The sequence below is a fragment of the Tauraco erythrolophus genome, chromosome 1, assembly GCF_009769465.1.
Source record: "Tauraco erythrolophus isolate bTauEry1 chromosome 1, bTauEry1.pri, whole genome shotgun sequence".
Taxonomy (NCBI): domain Eukaryota; kingdom Metazoa; phylum Chordata; class Aves; order Musophagiformes; family Musophagidae; genus Tauraco; species Tauraco erythrolophus.
This window is the reverse complement of record NC_141465.1, coordinates 133,306,590-133,323,589: the sequence shown is the minus strand read 5'-3', so window position 1 is coordinate 133,323,589 and position 17,000 is coordinate 133,306,590. Positions and strand designations below refer to the sequence as shown.

General features: G+C 48.8%; 1 protein-coding gene across 1 annotated transcript in view; it reads right to left on the bottom strand.

The window, feature by feature from the left end:
* Window positions 1-17,000, bottom strand: part of GAB2 (GRB2 associated binding protein 2) — a 94,566-nt gene that overhangs the window by 22,311 nt on the left and 55,255 nt on the right. The window contains exon 2 of the mRNA XM_086616388.1: window positions 14,775-15,075. Within this exon, the coding sequence (XP_086472514.1) occupies window positions 14,775-15,075 (301 nt within the window). The remainder of the gene's footprint in view (window positions 1-14,774; window positions 15,076-17,000) is intronic.

Here is a 17,000-nt window from a genome sequence, read left to right as displayed (position 1 = left end):
CACCACCACAGGCACTGTCTCCTATGAGGATCTAGGATGGGAAGCACCTGTAGCAACCTCTGGCCAGTACCCACCAGCTGATCACATGGGTTTGTCCCATTGAAAACTCTTCCCAAACTCATTTTAAAATGAGCTGAGCTTTGCAATGCCATGTCTGGAAAGCTACTGGTTAGAAATCAGCTCTAATTTCCCATGAAAATGTTTTCCCAGCCGCTCCACTCGTCTTCCCTGCACTTGTTTCACTCTGTGGTCACCGTTACATCAGCACTCATGGTGGAATCCTCGTCCTGGTTGGGGCTTCTCTGCTTTCCCCTAATAAATCAAGTATTAGCAACGTGGCCCACAAAAATGTCTTTGAAAGCAATGTCAGGGAGTGGGAGGCGTCTCTCACTTGAGAACGGCTGAGAGTTCAGGCAATGAAAAGCAAACAGCCCTGGCCAGTGTCTCGGTTCTGTTTGTAATTATCTGGGCTCCAGTGGGTGTTAAAACATCTGTACTGGTTTGGCAGGGACTGGGGAGTGCGACTTGTGCCAAAGGCAAGAGCTGGCGTGGGTTGAAAGCAGCGCAGCAATATGTTAGCGTGGTATTTGTGCTCAGAAACACGGGGCTGGCAGCGCTTTTGGGTTAGGGTCAGTCCCAGCCCTGTCCCCGTCCCCTTGTCCACCATGGGTCGCACCCCTCCGGGACCATCCCAAGGAAAAGCTGAAGGTGGTTAAAGGAGATGCAGGGTTGGCTGGAGTCCTGAATCCTGCTGGGTTTAACATCCCGCCGGACTTTGGTCGCCATTGTTTCAGCTCCACGTTAACGTTCTTGAGTTTCTTATCTCTGTGCGTGACCGGTTCTGCTTGGACACCCTCCATCTCCCCGTCACATCTGGTCGCAGACAAACAAATTTCTCCCCTCTGGATATTTCTGCACAGAGCAGTGGGGCAAGATCCCAGCATGGATGTTGCTGTTTGAACCTTGTGCAGCAAAGCACAGCCTGATTTTGTGGTTATTTTTAACACACAGCAGCAGCAGAACTGGGTTTAGTGGGGCGACGGAGCGTAACGCAGAGTTTCCATCCTCAGGAGACTTGGGCAAGGCAGATTTATCACAATCTCCTCGAGGGTAATAGTTTTGGATTTTGGCTTGCCTCATCCCCTGACTCAGGAACAAGACATCCTCAGGCATCTGAAGATCGGAGCAAAATCTCTCTCCCCTGATGTTCTCTCATGGGTTGGGGACCATCCCATGGGTTTATTCAGCAGCTCCTCGCCCTCCTCTTCCTCATTCAGATGTGGCTCGTAAAGTGTGGTGAGCCTGTCCTTAAAACCTCGAAGAGCTAGATTACATTATCACCCTTGCAGCTGTGCCCATCCTTGCACACACCACAGATGGTACCAGCACCTGGACCAAAATCCACATCTTCTTGCCCGGTACATCGCCTGTGCTTCGCGCTTGGCTTACGGCCAGCTGAAAATGTTCTGACAACTTCCAGCTGGAAAATGCCTTTTAATCAAAATAGGAGCTTGGCAAGGGATTGCTTGCAGCCAGAAATTGCAAGAAACCTTTAGAGGATAAAAGTAAATATTAAGTAAAAGGGGAGAAGGTCAAGGTGTTTTAATTCGTTCTCATCAGAGAGGATGTTTTTTTTGGGATAGATTGTCCTGCTTTGACCAAAGATCATCATCATGCGCTTTTTAGATCTGAAAGTACAATTCTGAGCAAAACTCTTAATTTTTTTCTGAAATTCATTCAAATTCAGAATGAAAAGGTGTGACTCAAAATCAACACTGAAAGCGGATGAAAACGAATTCCAGTGAGAGTGAAAATGAACACGCTGAATTTTTACCACCTCTGAAGTAGAGTTTGTGATGGGCTCATCATCTGCTTGGCTCACTGCAAGGGCAGCGTTCCCCCAGCATCAGCTTGCTCAGGCTCTATAAGTGTCACTTCTGAGAATTCTTCCTTCCTCATTGGAATGGGATTTTTTTTTTTTTTTAATTACCTAGATGACCCATGTCCAAACTGGGTGTACTTGGCTGCTGAAACAGATCTGCATGAGGTCCAACACTCGGTGTCCCTCTCATCACTATTACAGAGTCCTACACCGTGAGATGAAAAGTGGTTTGATGACAAATACGTAGTGCATTGGATCTGTTTCTCTCTGCAGATGCTGGGAGAAATAAGCCATGATATAATGGATTTTGGCGACAATCACAGGAATGAAGGAACTACCTGGACCAGACCGGACCAGAAGCCAGCCTACTCCAACTTTCCATCTCCAAACGCTTCAGATACAGCTGACAACTTCACAGAATCATAGAACGGTTTGGATTGGAAGGGCCCTCAAAGATCTCCTAGTTCCAATCACTCTGCCATGGGCAGGGACACCCTCCACTACATCAGGTTGCTCAAAGCCTCATCCAACCTGGCCTTGAACACTTTCAGGGATGGGGCAGCCACAGCTTTGCGGGGCAACCTGTTCCAGTGCCTCACCACCCTCCCAGTGAAGAATTTCTTCCTTAGATCTAATGGAAATCTCCCCTCTTCCAGTTTAAAGCCATTGCCCCTTGTCCTATCACTCCACGCCCTTATCAAAAGTCCCTCTCCAGCTTTCTTGTAGCCCCTTTAGGTACTGGAAGGCTGCTAGAAGGTCTCCCTGGAACCTTCTCTTCTCCAGGCTGAACAGCCTCAACTCTCTCAACCTTTCTTCATAGCAGAAGTGCTTCAGCCCTTGGATCATCTTGGTGGCTCTCTTCCAGACTCACTCCAACAATTCCATGTCTTTCTTATGCTGGAGGACTTATTCACAGAGATCACTCATGCAGCAACACACCCGCAGGGAAAACTGATTTGTGCCTCACTTGATCGTTTAAAAACCTTATTAAAGCAAATATTTTAACTTATCTAATGCAGCTGAGGGCATTCTTGCATTCATGGAAGTATTAATTCTTTAAGCCACTTTATCTGTAAAACAAACCTCTCAGTGTCATACAGGTCTGTGAACACAGGGTTGGTCTTCCCTTCAGACTGCACCAGGAGACACCAGACAGTAGTGTGTGTTCTCATTACTGAGATATGTCAGTGGAGTTCTCTTACTGCAAGAAGCACTGTTTGTCCAGGGCTAGGACATCATGGACTTAATCTGCATAAAAAATATTAGTGACCGGCAGAGGACAGGGTGGTCCTTCCAGCAGCGTGCCAAAGAAATTCAAAGCATTTGCAAGCCTGTACTCTGAGTTCTTGTTAAAGGTAGCAGAAACGGTGGAAGTGAGTTTCTGGAGCACCACAGAAAAGCCAGCAGGATCTCAGACCCCCAGAAGGAGTTACGTTGATGCCAAAGAACAGATTTAATGGTATTTAAAACGTGTAATAAAACTGTAAAAGTGTGAATAAGCTTCAAGTGAAAATCACAGATCCTCCCCTTTCTTAAACTCATGAAGTCTGGGGATGAGAAAAAGCCAAGAGAGTCAATAAACTGGGATTGAGATACTTTTAAAAAAGGAGTAAAGACTGAAGAGACATCACAGTGCTCTCCAGAGAGACAAAGTCTTCTGCTCTATAAGGATTTTTTTTTCAGACAAACCTCAAGAGAGGAAGGCAGCATTTTCACCTGGAAGATCATGTGTTGACTAGGTTTTGATCCTGACACTAATCATCAAAGCAACCATCCACTAGCAAAAAGACTTATCACAGAATTTATGGATTTCAAGTGGGTATTTGAAAGACTTCATCAGGAGTCATTTGAGAGCAATGTGAACCGTTATGGGAAGCCATCAAAAAATAATTACCATCAAAAAGGCTTTATATCAAGGTTGAGCCTGTGCAAAGTATGAGAAGGCTCAAGAGCCTGTGGTTTACACAGATAGTAATGTCAAACAAGTGGTGCTCAGCAGGACAGGTGATCTGCCATGAGATAAAGGTGAGGATGGAGCCACGGGCAGTGCAACAGCCATTCACTACATGTGATGGAGTATTTGCAAGTGCCCGAGTGCCCAGATGCCTGCCCAACGCTTCAAAAAGAGGATTCGTTGTCAGTTATTAAAAAAACAAAAAGCAAATGCAATAAGTCACTCAACTTCAGCTTACTTTCAAAAGCAACGGTGTACGAGAACAGGGGCAGTTTATGTATTTGGCAGTGAAATGATGGAAGGCAATGGTACCAAAACTTGGCAAGGAGCAGCTGTGTTGGCCAGGATGAGATTTGGTCATGTGGAGTTGAAAGAACATATGATGAAATTTTTTAGGTGAAATGTTATTTTCCATCCTAATAAACAGATATAAAAAGTGGCAATCAATCAAAGGCACAAACAAGGTAGACACACTCCTCGGCATGTGACCACGACCACCCAGTAAATATGAAAGGAAGCTGAATCCCCAGCAAGGGCTGGGATGTGCCAGAGCTTCACCACCTGCCATGGTGCAGCTGGAGGACTGTAAGGACATCACACAGAGCAAAAAGGGTAAGAAAACATGAGTCTGGACTTACCCAGAGCCAAGGGGTATCAGACAATACACTGTGATATGAACTCAGACAAGGCAATATCTCATCTCATGTTCTACACTTCCACCTTCTTGGTGATGCTAACAGGGAACAACTCCAGTTTTACTTGCTGGGATTGCTGAGGTATCTCAGCTCCACCCCATACTCTGAAGCCTGGTATTTCACTGCAGTGTAAGTTCATAAAACCCACAGAATCACAGAATATTTGGGTTGGAAAGGACTTCTGGAGATCACGTAGTCCAACCCCTTACTCAAAGCAGGGGCAGCTACAGCAGTTCAGGCTTGTGTCCAGTTGAGTTTTGAGTATCTCCAAGCATGGAGACTCAAGTTGAGGTGTTCTTTCATGCTTAACTATAAGTATTTGCTTCATCCTCTGTGGCTTAAAGTGATCATAAGCATGGACCAACAATTAGGTGCTCCTTGAATGCCTGGTGGAAACTGTAACCTTCTCCTAGGTCTGACTCTCAGAGAAAGAATAGGCAGGCTGACAGCAAGGAGGAAAGAGGAGAGATAAATGACATCTCATTTTCCAGTCTCATTTTTCATCAAATTTTTCAGAAGCTGTGGCCAGGTGTCCCTCTTAAGACCATTCCCAGATTGGAGGGAGCAGGTACCATCACCGAGGCTGACTCTGGCAGCAAATGGCTACAGGTAGAAGAAAAAACACACCAACATGTCTATGCTGTGCCTCGATGATGAATCCCTTCGAGCAGAGGTTGCCTCTATGCTCAGTGCTTGTGCAGCACCTAGCGTAGCAGAAGACTGGTTTCTTGGCTACATCTACACTGTGAGGGACCCTGAGAGATGTCCTCAGCCTTCCCGGAGGAAGCCGGGACGTGGCCATGGCACATATGGGGACATGGGCATCCCCGGATCGGGCGTAACCCCACAGCCCAAGTAATAAATCACCAACATTACAGATCTGACATTGTGCCACACTAAATAATGCAGAAGTATGTTTGGGAAGCAGGCAGTAATTATAACTGAAGCATAGAAAGCATCTAGGGAAGAAGTGTTATCTTTACAGATAAAATCAGTAATAAATGCTACTGCATTCATAAATAAAAATCAGTCTGGAAACAAACCCTGAGTGGTGTCATGGAAAGTTCACAGCAATCGCCAGCTTCACGGCTCCTTCCTGCTCCGTGTGCCTTCACTCAGAGGCTCTAAAGGCTTTGGAAAGCTTTCCCTCTTCTCAGGCTCGGTTTTAATTGGAAATATAAAGCAATACAAACCAGTAAACAAACAGGCATTGGGGTCTGGGAAATGAGAGTCTAAATCTGTCCTGGCTTTCATCAGGTTTCACGAAGCAGCACTCAGGGCGTACAAACCGTGGCCACTATCAAAGGTTTGGAGGGAACAACATGAAATATATGGGCAGAAGAAAAGGGGAAATATATCAGCTTGCGGGGGGAAAAAGAGACACGTTGTGAAAAGCTGCCTGAAATTATCCGCCGTGAAAGTTGCTGGGAGTTTCTCCCTTGTCCTCCAAGTTGCTCACACGCATGTTTTGAGGTCCTGTGCCCATGGCGTTTCCCAGCCCAGCCCGTACGTGTTGGGCATCGCCTGCAGATCCACATCCCATCCCGATGCCTGAGCGGCTTTGCAGACACGGGGTACAGCTCCATGAACCCCAACGTAGCATGGCTGGGGCACACGGGCTACAACAGTCCCAGGACCTCTCTGGGAAATAAAAATGCAGGGGAATTTGACTGCTGGCCAACACCCAAAATCCCTCCCTCCTTCCCTCCCTTGATTTTGCTCAGACAGTGCCGCTTTGCTGGTTGCTTCACTCCAAGCCCATCAGCTGTTTTTGTTTCTGAAGGCTTTGCACGGTTTTGCTTTTTGATGTGATGCTGATACCATCTTGCCACACTCATTTTTCCACGGTCAGTAAGTCATCCTAAAAATTCCTCAGCGCCCATTAAACTAATGGGGCTGACCTGACGCACACAGGGCTCATAGCGATAAAAGTCAATTATAAAACGAGGAATGATTTTAAATGGGTTTCTGATTCGGGCTACCTGGCCCAGGAGACAGCCCCGGGCAGTCCTGAGAGGTATGAACGCAGCTTGCCAACCTCTGCTGGGAAACCTGTGCTGGAAATACTGGCCAATGCTTTTTGCTCTAAAAGAACCTCCAAACCTCTTGAACTTCACATTTCTTCCATCCCTCCCAGCTCAAATCCCAGCCCCAGCTCAGCAAACCCAGTGGGACTTTGGCCAGAAAAGGGCAGGATTTTCCCCAAAGGCCCCAGTCCTCCAGCTCCATATTTATCTTCAGATGAGGCTGGTCGGAGACCCTTGTGCTGGGAAACGATCAAGAAGAACTGGAATATTTGCCTGTCGGTCTCTTTTGAAAGCTGAGCGTAAATTTTCTGTTTTGCTGGTTGATGGTTTTATTATTTGCAGTGAGATAAGAACATTCTTTGCCTATAAACCTGGTGCTCCCACAAACGGCCACATCCTCTGCCAGTTCCCATCAATGCCGGATAGGGTTAAAGGGGGTTCAGCTAACACCTATCTCCCAGGGGTCTCTCTGGGATGGCAGAATTATGGGTTTGCAAACACAAGGCAGACATATCTTCTGGATTTTTCCAGCCCTACCTTTCCAAAACGTCCACAGCCAGAATGAAACATCTAAATAATAAAATCCTAAAAATTCCTAAATTCCCAGATCCCAAGCTCTGAAGAAAATGTTGATCCAGCATTGCAAACCTCAGATGTTCAATTGCATCAGACCCCCTGAAGCCAGAAGGTTGTCTTTCTAATCATGTAGATACCTTAAGACCTTTTCTCTTGCCTTCTGGTTGCTAAAGCCTTCTGTATCTCTGCTTCAGTCCTCTTCTTGGCACCTAGTTGGGCTAGAAATCTGCTTTTGGTATTGCCAATGACCATCACAGCAGTGCAGTGTTGACTCTGGTCCTGCAATGCTTCTGGTTACACAACACGATGAAGAGCTGAGTACAGCAAGAAGAATAAGGTATGGAAGAACAGAAGGGAGTCATCCTCATCTGGTGTCAACAAAATGGTGACAAATGACACCATTTGAAGATCCAAATGTCTCAAAGGTCTTGACAGAAATCCTGAGATAGGTGGGATTCATCTCAATGGAGTTTCAGGAGTCTACAAAGCAGATGTGTCCACCTGAGCTTGTCTCCGGTTCCCTGGAGAGCCAAGGGAAAGAAATGGGCACTTTCAGGGTGCAAATGATTCATCTTATTTTAGACAACATTCTCCATCTTCTTCCCAAATGTGGGCAGATTATAACCACCAGCACATGTCTCACTCTCAACAGTATCGGTTCCCTCTCCAAAACACCAGGGGAATCACAGCAAGGAGACCCTGACCAGTTGGTACAGATCAGCAACGATCTCTCCCTGTTTCTGTCTTCTAGAAAGCAAATTCTGGGTTGTGACCGCTCACTTCAGCAGACTCATTAGCACCTGAACTATCTCATCTCCAAAGGGAAAGAGGGGAAAAAAGAGGAGAGAAAAAAGGCAGCAGGCACTTAACTGGTCTCTAGCTGCTCCTTTGTGCCAAGACCACTCCATCTCCGGTATTGTTTACACTGAAATAAAAGCTGAACAGTGTCAGATCTTAAAATAACTTGCTGTTTGTGGAGCAGGAAAACCAGGGTCAGGGAAGTATGGAATACATTTAAAGAGGCAGGATGACTAAGGGATGAACTGGGACTCTGGCAAGAAGGCATTTGCATGCACATGAAGTTCAACCATGACCCTGGTGCAAAGTGAGTTGGGGTTGCTGGGTGTCCCCCATCCATTCCAGCCAGGCTGGGTCAAAGCTGGAGCTGAGATGTGAAGTTCATATTTGTCCACCCAGACTGAATCTGCAGCCACGGCTGTTTCCTTTGTTAGGAAAACTTAGCACATAGTAGAGAAAGATGGGTGGGATTGATCCAAATGCCCTTGAGACGTGCAACCAGTGGGTCTAGATGTCACTTATGGTGTTTTAAAAGAAACACATCGGTTCCACGATGCCGAGTGCAGAAGGTATTGATGGGAACACTGAGGAGAAGTCTACATCTATACAGATGGTAGGACACTGGGTGAGAGGAAAGTGCCCAAGGCTCAAGGACTCCACATTGCTGTCCCAATGCAGGCTATCTCCAAGTCTCAAACAGCGCAGGGGACATCAGATCTTTGAGTAGGTGAACAAGACATGGGAAGCTGGGATACACGGAGAGAACCCAACTAGATCTGCCCCTTCCACCACATGGGCCAAGCTCAACTCAACCGTAACCTAGCTCATCGCTTGTCGTAGAGTGTCTTACTGTCTGCTTGGGAACAGATTGGCCTTCAAGTGAGTTGATATCCAAGTCCAACCCATACCAGAGCTTAAAGATGAAGTCAAGACCAATTGACTTATGTTGAGAGAAGCTGAAGAGCCAAGTCCTGGCCCAACTTGAGGAAACCTGGCTCCGCAAGGGGCTGCCTGCTCAGCTGTCCTTAGGTGGCAGTGCTGCCTGCAGACACGGAAACAAAGTGCATGAGGGTCCGGGTGTTTTCAGGGACACAAGGACACCCCCACATCTCTCTCCTTGCCCCCATTTCTCAGCCCCCGTTCCTCAGCCCCCGGCACACTCTCCGCATGGTGCAGGGCTTGCAACTCATCCAAGACGCAAGCAGGGAAGGAAGGAAGCGTGTGCCGGGCACAATAGCAAGGAAGTACCTGGCCTTGTGGCAGTCATTAGTGTTTCCCCTTGGGTTCCGTCTGACCATGGGAGAGGTGGTGGCAGTGGAAAAGCAGGGGCTGCCTGGGGCCGTGACTTTGCGTGGGCTCCCTGGTTCCCTGCTCCTGTGTGCAGGGATGGTGAACACCGGTGATTGGGGGGTGTTTGGGGGAGGTGGGTGGTATCTGGCATGCAAACGTATGTTTTCACTCTATGGCCTCTTCACTGAGCTTTTAGGCAGCTGCTGTCCTCCCAATAAGTCTTCAGGGGTATCTTTGTGCTGGTATTCATCCAGCCCACCTCGAGCTCCCTTTGCTCAGCAAACACCCATGCAAACCTGGCTGTAAGGAACTGATGAAGTGAGTGGCATTGCTGGTCTGATGTTGGGACCAACAGTTTTTGGAGAGAAGTGAGGAGAGAGCAAGAGCAGCCGTAAGGGCTCACAGCACAGATTTGCAGGCAGCCCATGTGAGCAGGCAGCAGGTTGGGGAGCAACCAGCCAGCAACCCATATGGGACCCCCAGCCAAAGCAATTCAAGTGGGTACTAAAGCAATAAACTTGTTCTCATGGTTGGAAGGGTCTGGGCCAGCATCAAGTCAAAGAGATCCACAGTGGAGATCACGCACGTGGGATATAGGAAATCTCATTGACGTGAGCGGAAAGTGACTGGTGTCTGGGGGCTGATCTGGCAAACTCTGCTGGAGTGTGCATGGCTGAGTTGAAGGAGGAAGGAGAGACACTCAGCTCTCCATTAAACATTAATGCTCAGCCCTGACTTGCATTCGGTGAGACTGTAAAAGCCTCAGGATTGCTGAGGATCAATCTCAGCTGTGATGCAAAATGCCAGCGTTGAGCCTTGGAGATGGTGCAAGGAGTGAGCTGGAGCTTGAGACCGCCCTGATGCAGTCCCCTGGCAGAAGGCAGAGAAATAAATAAAAGAAATAAAGTCCCAGATAAAAAAAAAAAAAAAAAAAGATGACATGCCGGGCTGGGTGGGAGAGGCCACCACTGCCAGACACAACCCATCAGGGCAGCAGCCCAGTACCATCCTTTTCCCACGCTCCACTCACCCTCTCTGAGCGATGGAAGCCTTCAGCTCAGAGCAAGGACATTTACTCACCCTCAAATATTCCATATGCCCTTCCCTGCTTCCATGGCTGGGTTGAACTTCTAGCACAGGGGCGTTAATGCAGTGGAAGAATAAGCTCTTAAACTGCCCTGGGTGTTGGCTCAGCACCCTCAAATCCAAGCCCCTGAGAGAGTCCATGCCCCATGGAAAAGGTGAAAGAGGAGTTGCAGGAAGGTGCTGGAGGTGGCACAGTAAATTGGGACGGAGTTAATAAAGGTCGTGACCTGTTAGAAGTAACTAACCTGTGCATGGGACCCCTGTGAGGACACACACCGCTGGGATGCACTGTGGTTGGTGAGAAATTAAAGAACATGCTGCACCTCTGAGTTGTATCAGGAATGGGACACGGCAGGGTTTTAGCTGAAGTATCCCTTCCAGAAAGGGTTAATGGCACACGAGATATGTTTAGTGGGATTTGGGATTTTTTTATTTTTTTTTAACTCCAACAAACAAAGCGTATGAGAAAATCCAGTTCACAGCTGAGCCCTGGCTGCCTGCCCACTAGGGCAGGGGAGATGCAGATGGTTCGGAAGACCCACGCTCCTACGTTTCTCCCGTAGCCCGTGGCTCGGGGTCCCCGGCCAATCGCCCCCCATTGTATTTGAGACAGCCGAGGTGGCAGCAGTGCAAATTGCAGTGTAAAAGCAGCGCTGAGCCAGGAGCAAATCTATTTTCCTTGAGCACCGTCGGCTTCCCCGGGACCCGCGGAGGAGCTGGGATCCTGCGAAGCGCCGCTTGTTCAAAAATAGTAATTAGCTCTCAAAGTAAATAGGTGTTAACAGAAACAAAGAGCTTTGCCGCAGTCTGGGTAAACACTTTAGAGTCAATTTAATTTCCCTTCTCCCGGCAGATGTAATCGCACGGCTCTGCAATTATTTTTCAGGTCGGGGCGGGGAACGAAGCCACTGCCACGGCTTTGTGGGGCGGCTGCTCGGCGGCGGAGCCGGGGCGGCCGGCAGTACCCGCCGCTTCGCTGACATTTAGGTCCCAGAGGCTGAAACGAGCTTCCTTTTGATGAGCCAGATGTATAACACAGCTGGCTATCGGCTAAACCAGCAGCTAACCGTAGCACGGTGTTAGCGCTCCGAACTCCAGCCTATTCCTTAATCCTTAGAGTCCCCCAGTCTAGACAGGACATGAAGGACTAATGTGAAAACCAAGCGACGGAAAATTTGCACTCTCCTGTCGAGCTGCAAACAGAAAGAAGCATCAAAGGGCACAAACTCGTTTGGTCTTTTAATTTTTTTGCCTTTCAGGAGGGTGGGCAGCACCCAAGCACAGTCTTGTGCAGGCGCAGAGGGTTTGCAGCCTGTTTGCATCACCGTGTCCAGCTGCTTTCAGGTTGCCCGTTTGCTCACTAAATCTTGTTAAAAAGCAACTGAAAATCTGTCTTTTCCCTACCGTTGTGGGGAGCTGGTGAAATAGGCTTTTACCCAAACTACCCCAAAATTTATTTTTTCCTCCACCACCAGTGAGTTAAAAGCAAATCCGTGACCAGTGGATGAGGCTAAGCTGATGCAGGGTATGGAATCATATAATGGTTTGGGTTGGAAGAGACCTTCAAGATCATCTAGTTCCAACCCCCCTGCCATGGGCAGGGACACCCTCCACTACACCAGGTTGCTCAAAGCCTCATCCAACCTGGCCTTGAACACTTCCAGGGATGGGGCAGCCCTTCAAGCAGGAGGTAATTCAGCATGTGATGGCAGCTGTAGTAAACACCTTCGCTGGTGATGGAGCGCTTCCCTGGCCGGGATGCGTCTGGAACCCAGCCAGGATCAGCCTGGCTTTGGGGCTGGACCCAGCAAGGCTTTTCGGTCAGCATAAAGCAGTCACGTACCCAGGAACGAGAACAACCAGAAAAATGTGCACTGCGGCTTCCCTGGGGGTTTCTGATCTCGTTCTGCCACACCACCTGTCTGCTGGGAGAGGGAGGTTTCGTTAATTAATTGCTACAATTAGCATGGAGCTATTCCTGCCCGTGATGGTTAGCTCTTCCTCCCCTTTTTGGTGCATCCAATTACTGACTCATTCATTCTCCAAGGCAGAGGCCACAACAAGGCACGAAGAGGCTTGAAGCTGAGGGGATGAAGACTAAGAAAGAAATGTAAGAGATCCCAAGCTCTATTTCTACCCAGGAACTGTCTTCATCTCATGCAAACTCCTCATCCTCTCCCACCATTCCATCCATGGCTTCAAGGAGGTGATGAAGAAGCAGCACAGCAGTTAGAAATATTGTTACGATTGTTTTATTTCTCATTCCAGCTGGTCCATCAGGAAGGATGGGTGATAGGCTCATGCACCCTAAGACAGATGTGACCCCCAGTACCCATCACGCTGCAACAATCCTGCAACCTCTCTGCCCAGCTTTGGGCCACGGGTCCTTCAAACAAACATTATCTACTTTGGGAAATCGATGATTTATTCACCATTACTTAGCAGCAACGGTGAAGGAAAGGTGAGTGTGGGGTCACCGCTTCGGTGAGCACCAAAGCAAAGCATCAGCCCTGAATAATTCATGCTCCCTCTTTTCCGCAGCATCTGGACACATCTGCTGCGTTCGCCGTCGCAGGCTTTTTCTCGGCTACACTCAGAAAATCACGCTTTGGCAGCTGGGTAGTGTTTCAAGTGGGTACTTTCCCTACAGCATTAACGAGCTGTGATTTTGTTACAAATAGGGATTTTTGTTCCTCTTTAGCTGATGTCACTCCATGATCCTGCAGGGAATAGCGCTCGGATCTCTGCAGCCTGACGAGCCCTACGTGCCCTTTGGGACAGATGTACTTGCAAGCAGGAGGTTGTTTTTCCTTTTGCTGCCCAGATTTATATTTCACTGAAGTCCAGTATCGATCCCGCGGCTGCTGGGCTGAAAGCTCATTTTACTAAACGAGAAGAAAAACAGTTCCCCCAGCTGAACACGAGCAAAATGGAAAATCCTGCAGCAAAACAGGTCTTCAAAAAAGAGGCCTGAAGGATTTCGCTGAACCTCGAGGACTGCGCTGCTGACATCAGAACAGGATGTGATTTATTTAGCCTGACCCTTCCCTGAAAGACGGCGCTGGCGGCGTTATCAAGGATCCTTTCCACCACTTGTATGCCCATTGCCAAGGTGACGTCCCGTTTCATGCGTCAGCCAGCGAAGATCGCGTCCGCGCTGCTGTGATGCTTTGTTTGCTGTCCTGCCTGACAAGCTCTTGGCAGGGATTCAGCTCCCGCGGATGGCAGCTGCTCCGCGAGGGACCAGAACAGACTCAAGCTGGACGCTATTACGGCGACTTTCATGGAGACAGAGTACAGGACTGGAGTCCTCTGGAGGAGAATGGACCATGGATGAGATAAAGCAAAGATGCCCAAAGGTGCTACCAGTTGTAATGGGACTGGCAGGTGACTGCAGCGCTGCACCCCATGGTCACCTTCCATCTCATCTCACTCTTCTTCCAGTACTTAAAGGGGGCCTACAGGAAAGCTGGAGAGGGACTTTTGACAAGGGTATACAGTGATAAGACAAGGGGCAATGGTTTTAAACTGAAAGAGGGCAGATTTAGATTAGACATAAGGAAGAAATTTTTCACTCAGAGGTTGGTGAGGCACTGGAACAGGTTGCCCAGAGAAGTTGTGGCTGCCCGATCCCTGGAAGTGTTCAAGGCCAGGTTGGATGAGGCTTTGAGCAACGTGGTGCAGTGGAGGATGTCCCTGCCCATGGCAGGGGGCTTGGAACTAGATGATCTTTGAGGTCCCTTCCAACCCAAACCATTCTATGACTCTGTGATTCTATGATTCTATGATTCTATGATTTATGTGAGCCCTCATGGTGCTGGGGAAGCAGAGACAGCTCACCGGTGCTCACCGCAGAGGCTTGCCAAAGCCCAATGGAGTTTGGATGGTGGAGCACGACCAGTGGAACAGGTCCCACTGCTGCACAAAACCACCCCGTGTTTTCCTCTCCCCTCCCAGCATTTTCCCAGTGGGTCCCATGGGGATGCAGGTGGGGAGGACGTGTCTGTCCTTCACATGAGAGCCTGTCAGCGGCAGGGACAACCGCAGCAGGGAGGGACATGGTCCCAGTAAAGCTTTTCCTCCACTCCGCCAACAGATTGAAGGTGGATCTTCACTGCTGGTTCCCATGACTCTCAAAGGGACTTCGATGATGGAAGAGGACAAAAGCTGCAGCTAAAAAAGTCCCCAACCCCCCCAACTTCTTATAGGAGACTCAAGGGTCTACAGTCATGGGGGGAAAAATGAATTAAGTGGATCACAGGGGCAAAGCCTGCTATGCTTCAGATGTCAAAGGTAGGAAAGCCTCATGGAGGTTTCCCATGTGTCCACCCATTTCCCACTTCAGCCCTCCCAGCTTTGTGGCAGGCTGCACCCCCTTCCCACAGGTCTGATCTGAAAGAGGAGCCAGGAGGACAGGAGGACAGGACAGGAGACGCTCTTGGCCACGGACATGTCTCTCACAGTACCTGTATTCTCCTCAGACTGGTTGAAGCCACAGATCTGGCAGATGCTGCGAACCCACTTGTTCATGTCGTCCTCAGTCTCAGCCACCAGGTAGAAGGTCCTGTCACTGGTCTTGATGTCGAAGATGTAGCTGTCTTGCAGCTCCTTCTTGTTGAAGGTCAGGCCTGCGTCCACTTGCTCGCAGAAATTGAGGTTGATCACACGCAAAGGTTTCTTGGAGTGGTCATTTTTGTAGTACTCCAGGACGTCGGGGTCGCCACTCATCCGACCACTGCGCAGGACGAACCAGCGTTTCTTCCATGCCTGAAACCGAGAAGAGAGGAAGTATGAGCCCCATTGTTCAAGTCACGAGGGCCAAGAAACCGCTGCCAGGCACAAGGTGACACACATGGACATGACACCTCTCTGCCCTGGGATGCTCTGGGATGCTGCTGAGGACATCCCTGTAAGAGGTGCACAAACTTAGCTCAGTTCATCAGTGCAATGCTCAAATCCCATTGGTTATCCAGGAGAAGTAAATATCAAAATATCATTGTAGCTTAAGATGACCCTCAGGAGTGGTAGTCTTGAGACTCAGAGCAACCATGCTCTTACCCTACTGCTCAGCGACACTCCCAGGACCCAAATACCCTTCGTTCTTTGATGCGAGATAATCTGTGGGGCAGCATTACCAGTAATCACAGTGCCAAAACACCTTCCAGCAGCTTGGAGGAGCTCAGGTGCCTTGGACACAGCACCCTGGGTATCCTGCCCTTCAGAGAAACCCCTGAGAGCATCACAGCATGCATCTGCGGATACCAACCACGCCAATCCCATCTCCGTTTAAATGCCAGGATAGAAAGGCTAATAAAACCAAGGAGGAACTGGTTTGTTTTTTTAAATATCAGGAATAATGCCAGGGAGACCCATGGAGAATTCAAGCTTCGCTTGTTTTTCAGCATCTTCTGCTCCCTGGTACACAGAAAACTCCTTAGTGAAGGAAAAGGTTATCATCGATTCTTCCGAGCACTGCTGATTGTGGACCCCAGCCAAACCACCCAGGGAATGGACTCGGGGTTATGGTGTTTGAAGCAAACTGGCAAAATAAATGTCAGCCATCAGCCCTGGCACTGGGAGCTGTGGCCCCTCTGCTCTCCCTATGCCAAATGCAGTTGGGAGCCCACAGGAGGGGGAATAGCCACAACGATAACGTGCCAAATGCGACGACTTCTATTACACAGAGAATCATGCAGGTGTAACTCCCCATGCCATGGGCTGGAGGGGTTTTATTTTGGAGGTGGGCTCTGCATGAGCATCCTGGCACCTGTAGGAGGGTTGGAGGGGGTGATGGACCACCTTGAGCTGCTCCCCATTGCAGAGCAACACTGCTTTGCAGAGAGCTCAGCTCCCACGGTGTATGGAAGGGAAGGACTATGTCTAAGCGTAGTCCTTAAAACATCTGAGTTTGTTCAGGCTGCCTTTGAAGGCAGTGAAGGTTCGAGAGGTGCACGAACAACACAGGCTGGATACAGCCCACGCGGTTGAGCGGAGTGATGTGGGTCATTACCAGCACTCCTGCATTACCTGACACACACCTCGGTTTGCACCGAAGGATGCCAAGGGATGGAATCCAACCCCCACCATCCCGCCCTGGCTGTGGACATTTGGGTTTTTTTATGAGATTTATCTTATTATTTTTTTTAAAAAAAATCACCATTTTTGGGGTTCATATGAGTATGAGGGATTGGGTCATGAGGAAGCACATGATGTCCGTAAGAAGGAAGAACCAGCAACCACAAACATCTTTAGTAACCCAAGAGAGGCAGCAAGGCGAGCAGTGTGCTGGGACCACCATGATGCTCCCCGGGAGGTGACCACAGCCCTGTGAGGCTCTGCATATTGGCGATAGGCACATGCTAGATCTCAGCCAACCAATTGCACCAGGATCCCACAATTCTGGAGAATTTGGTGGCTAAAATAAGGGTAAGAAACCCCTGTGATGTTTTCTCTGAATGGTCTGATTCACACCGTACTTCTCAAAGGCTTAAAAATAGCTTTTGTTGGTGTCTTTGTGATTTGTAACTAAATTAGTTTTGCACTAATTCTCAAACTGGCTCCCAGTGCCAGGAAAGCAACTTCAGTGCAATCTTCCAAATGCAGCGGAGCAGCAAATTGCTTAGCAAGAGGACGTGCAAGGCTGGCAGATTTTGGTTTCATCCAGGAGACGCTCAACCACTTCTCATCAAAAT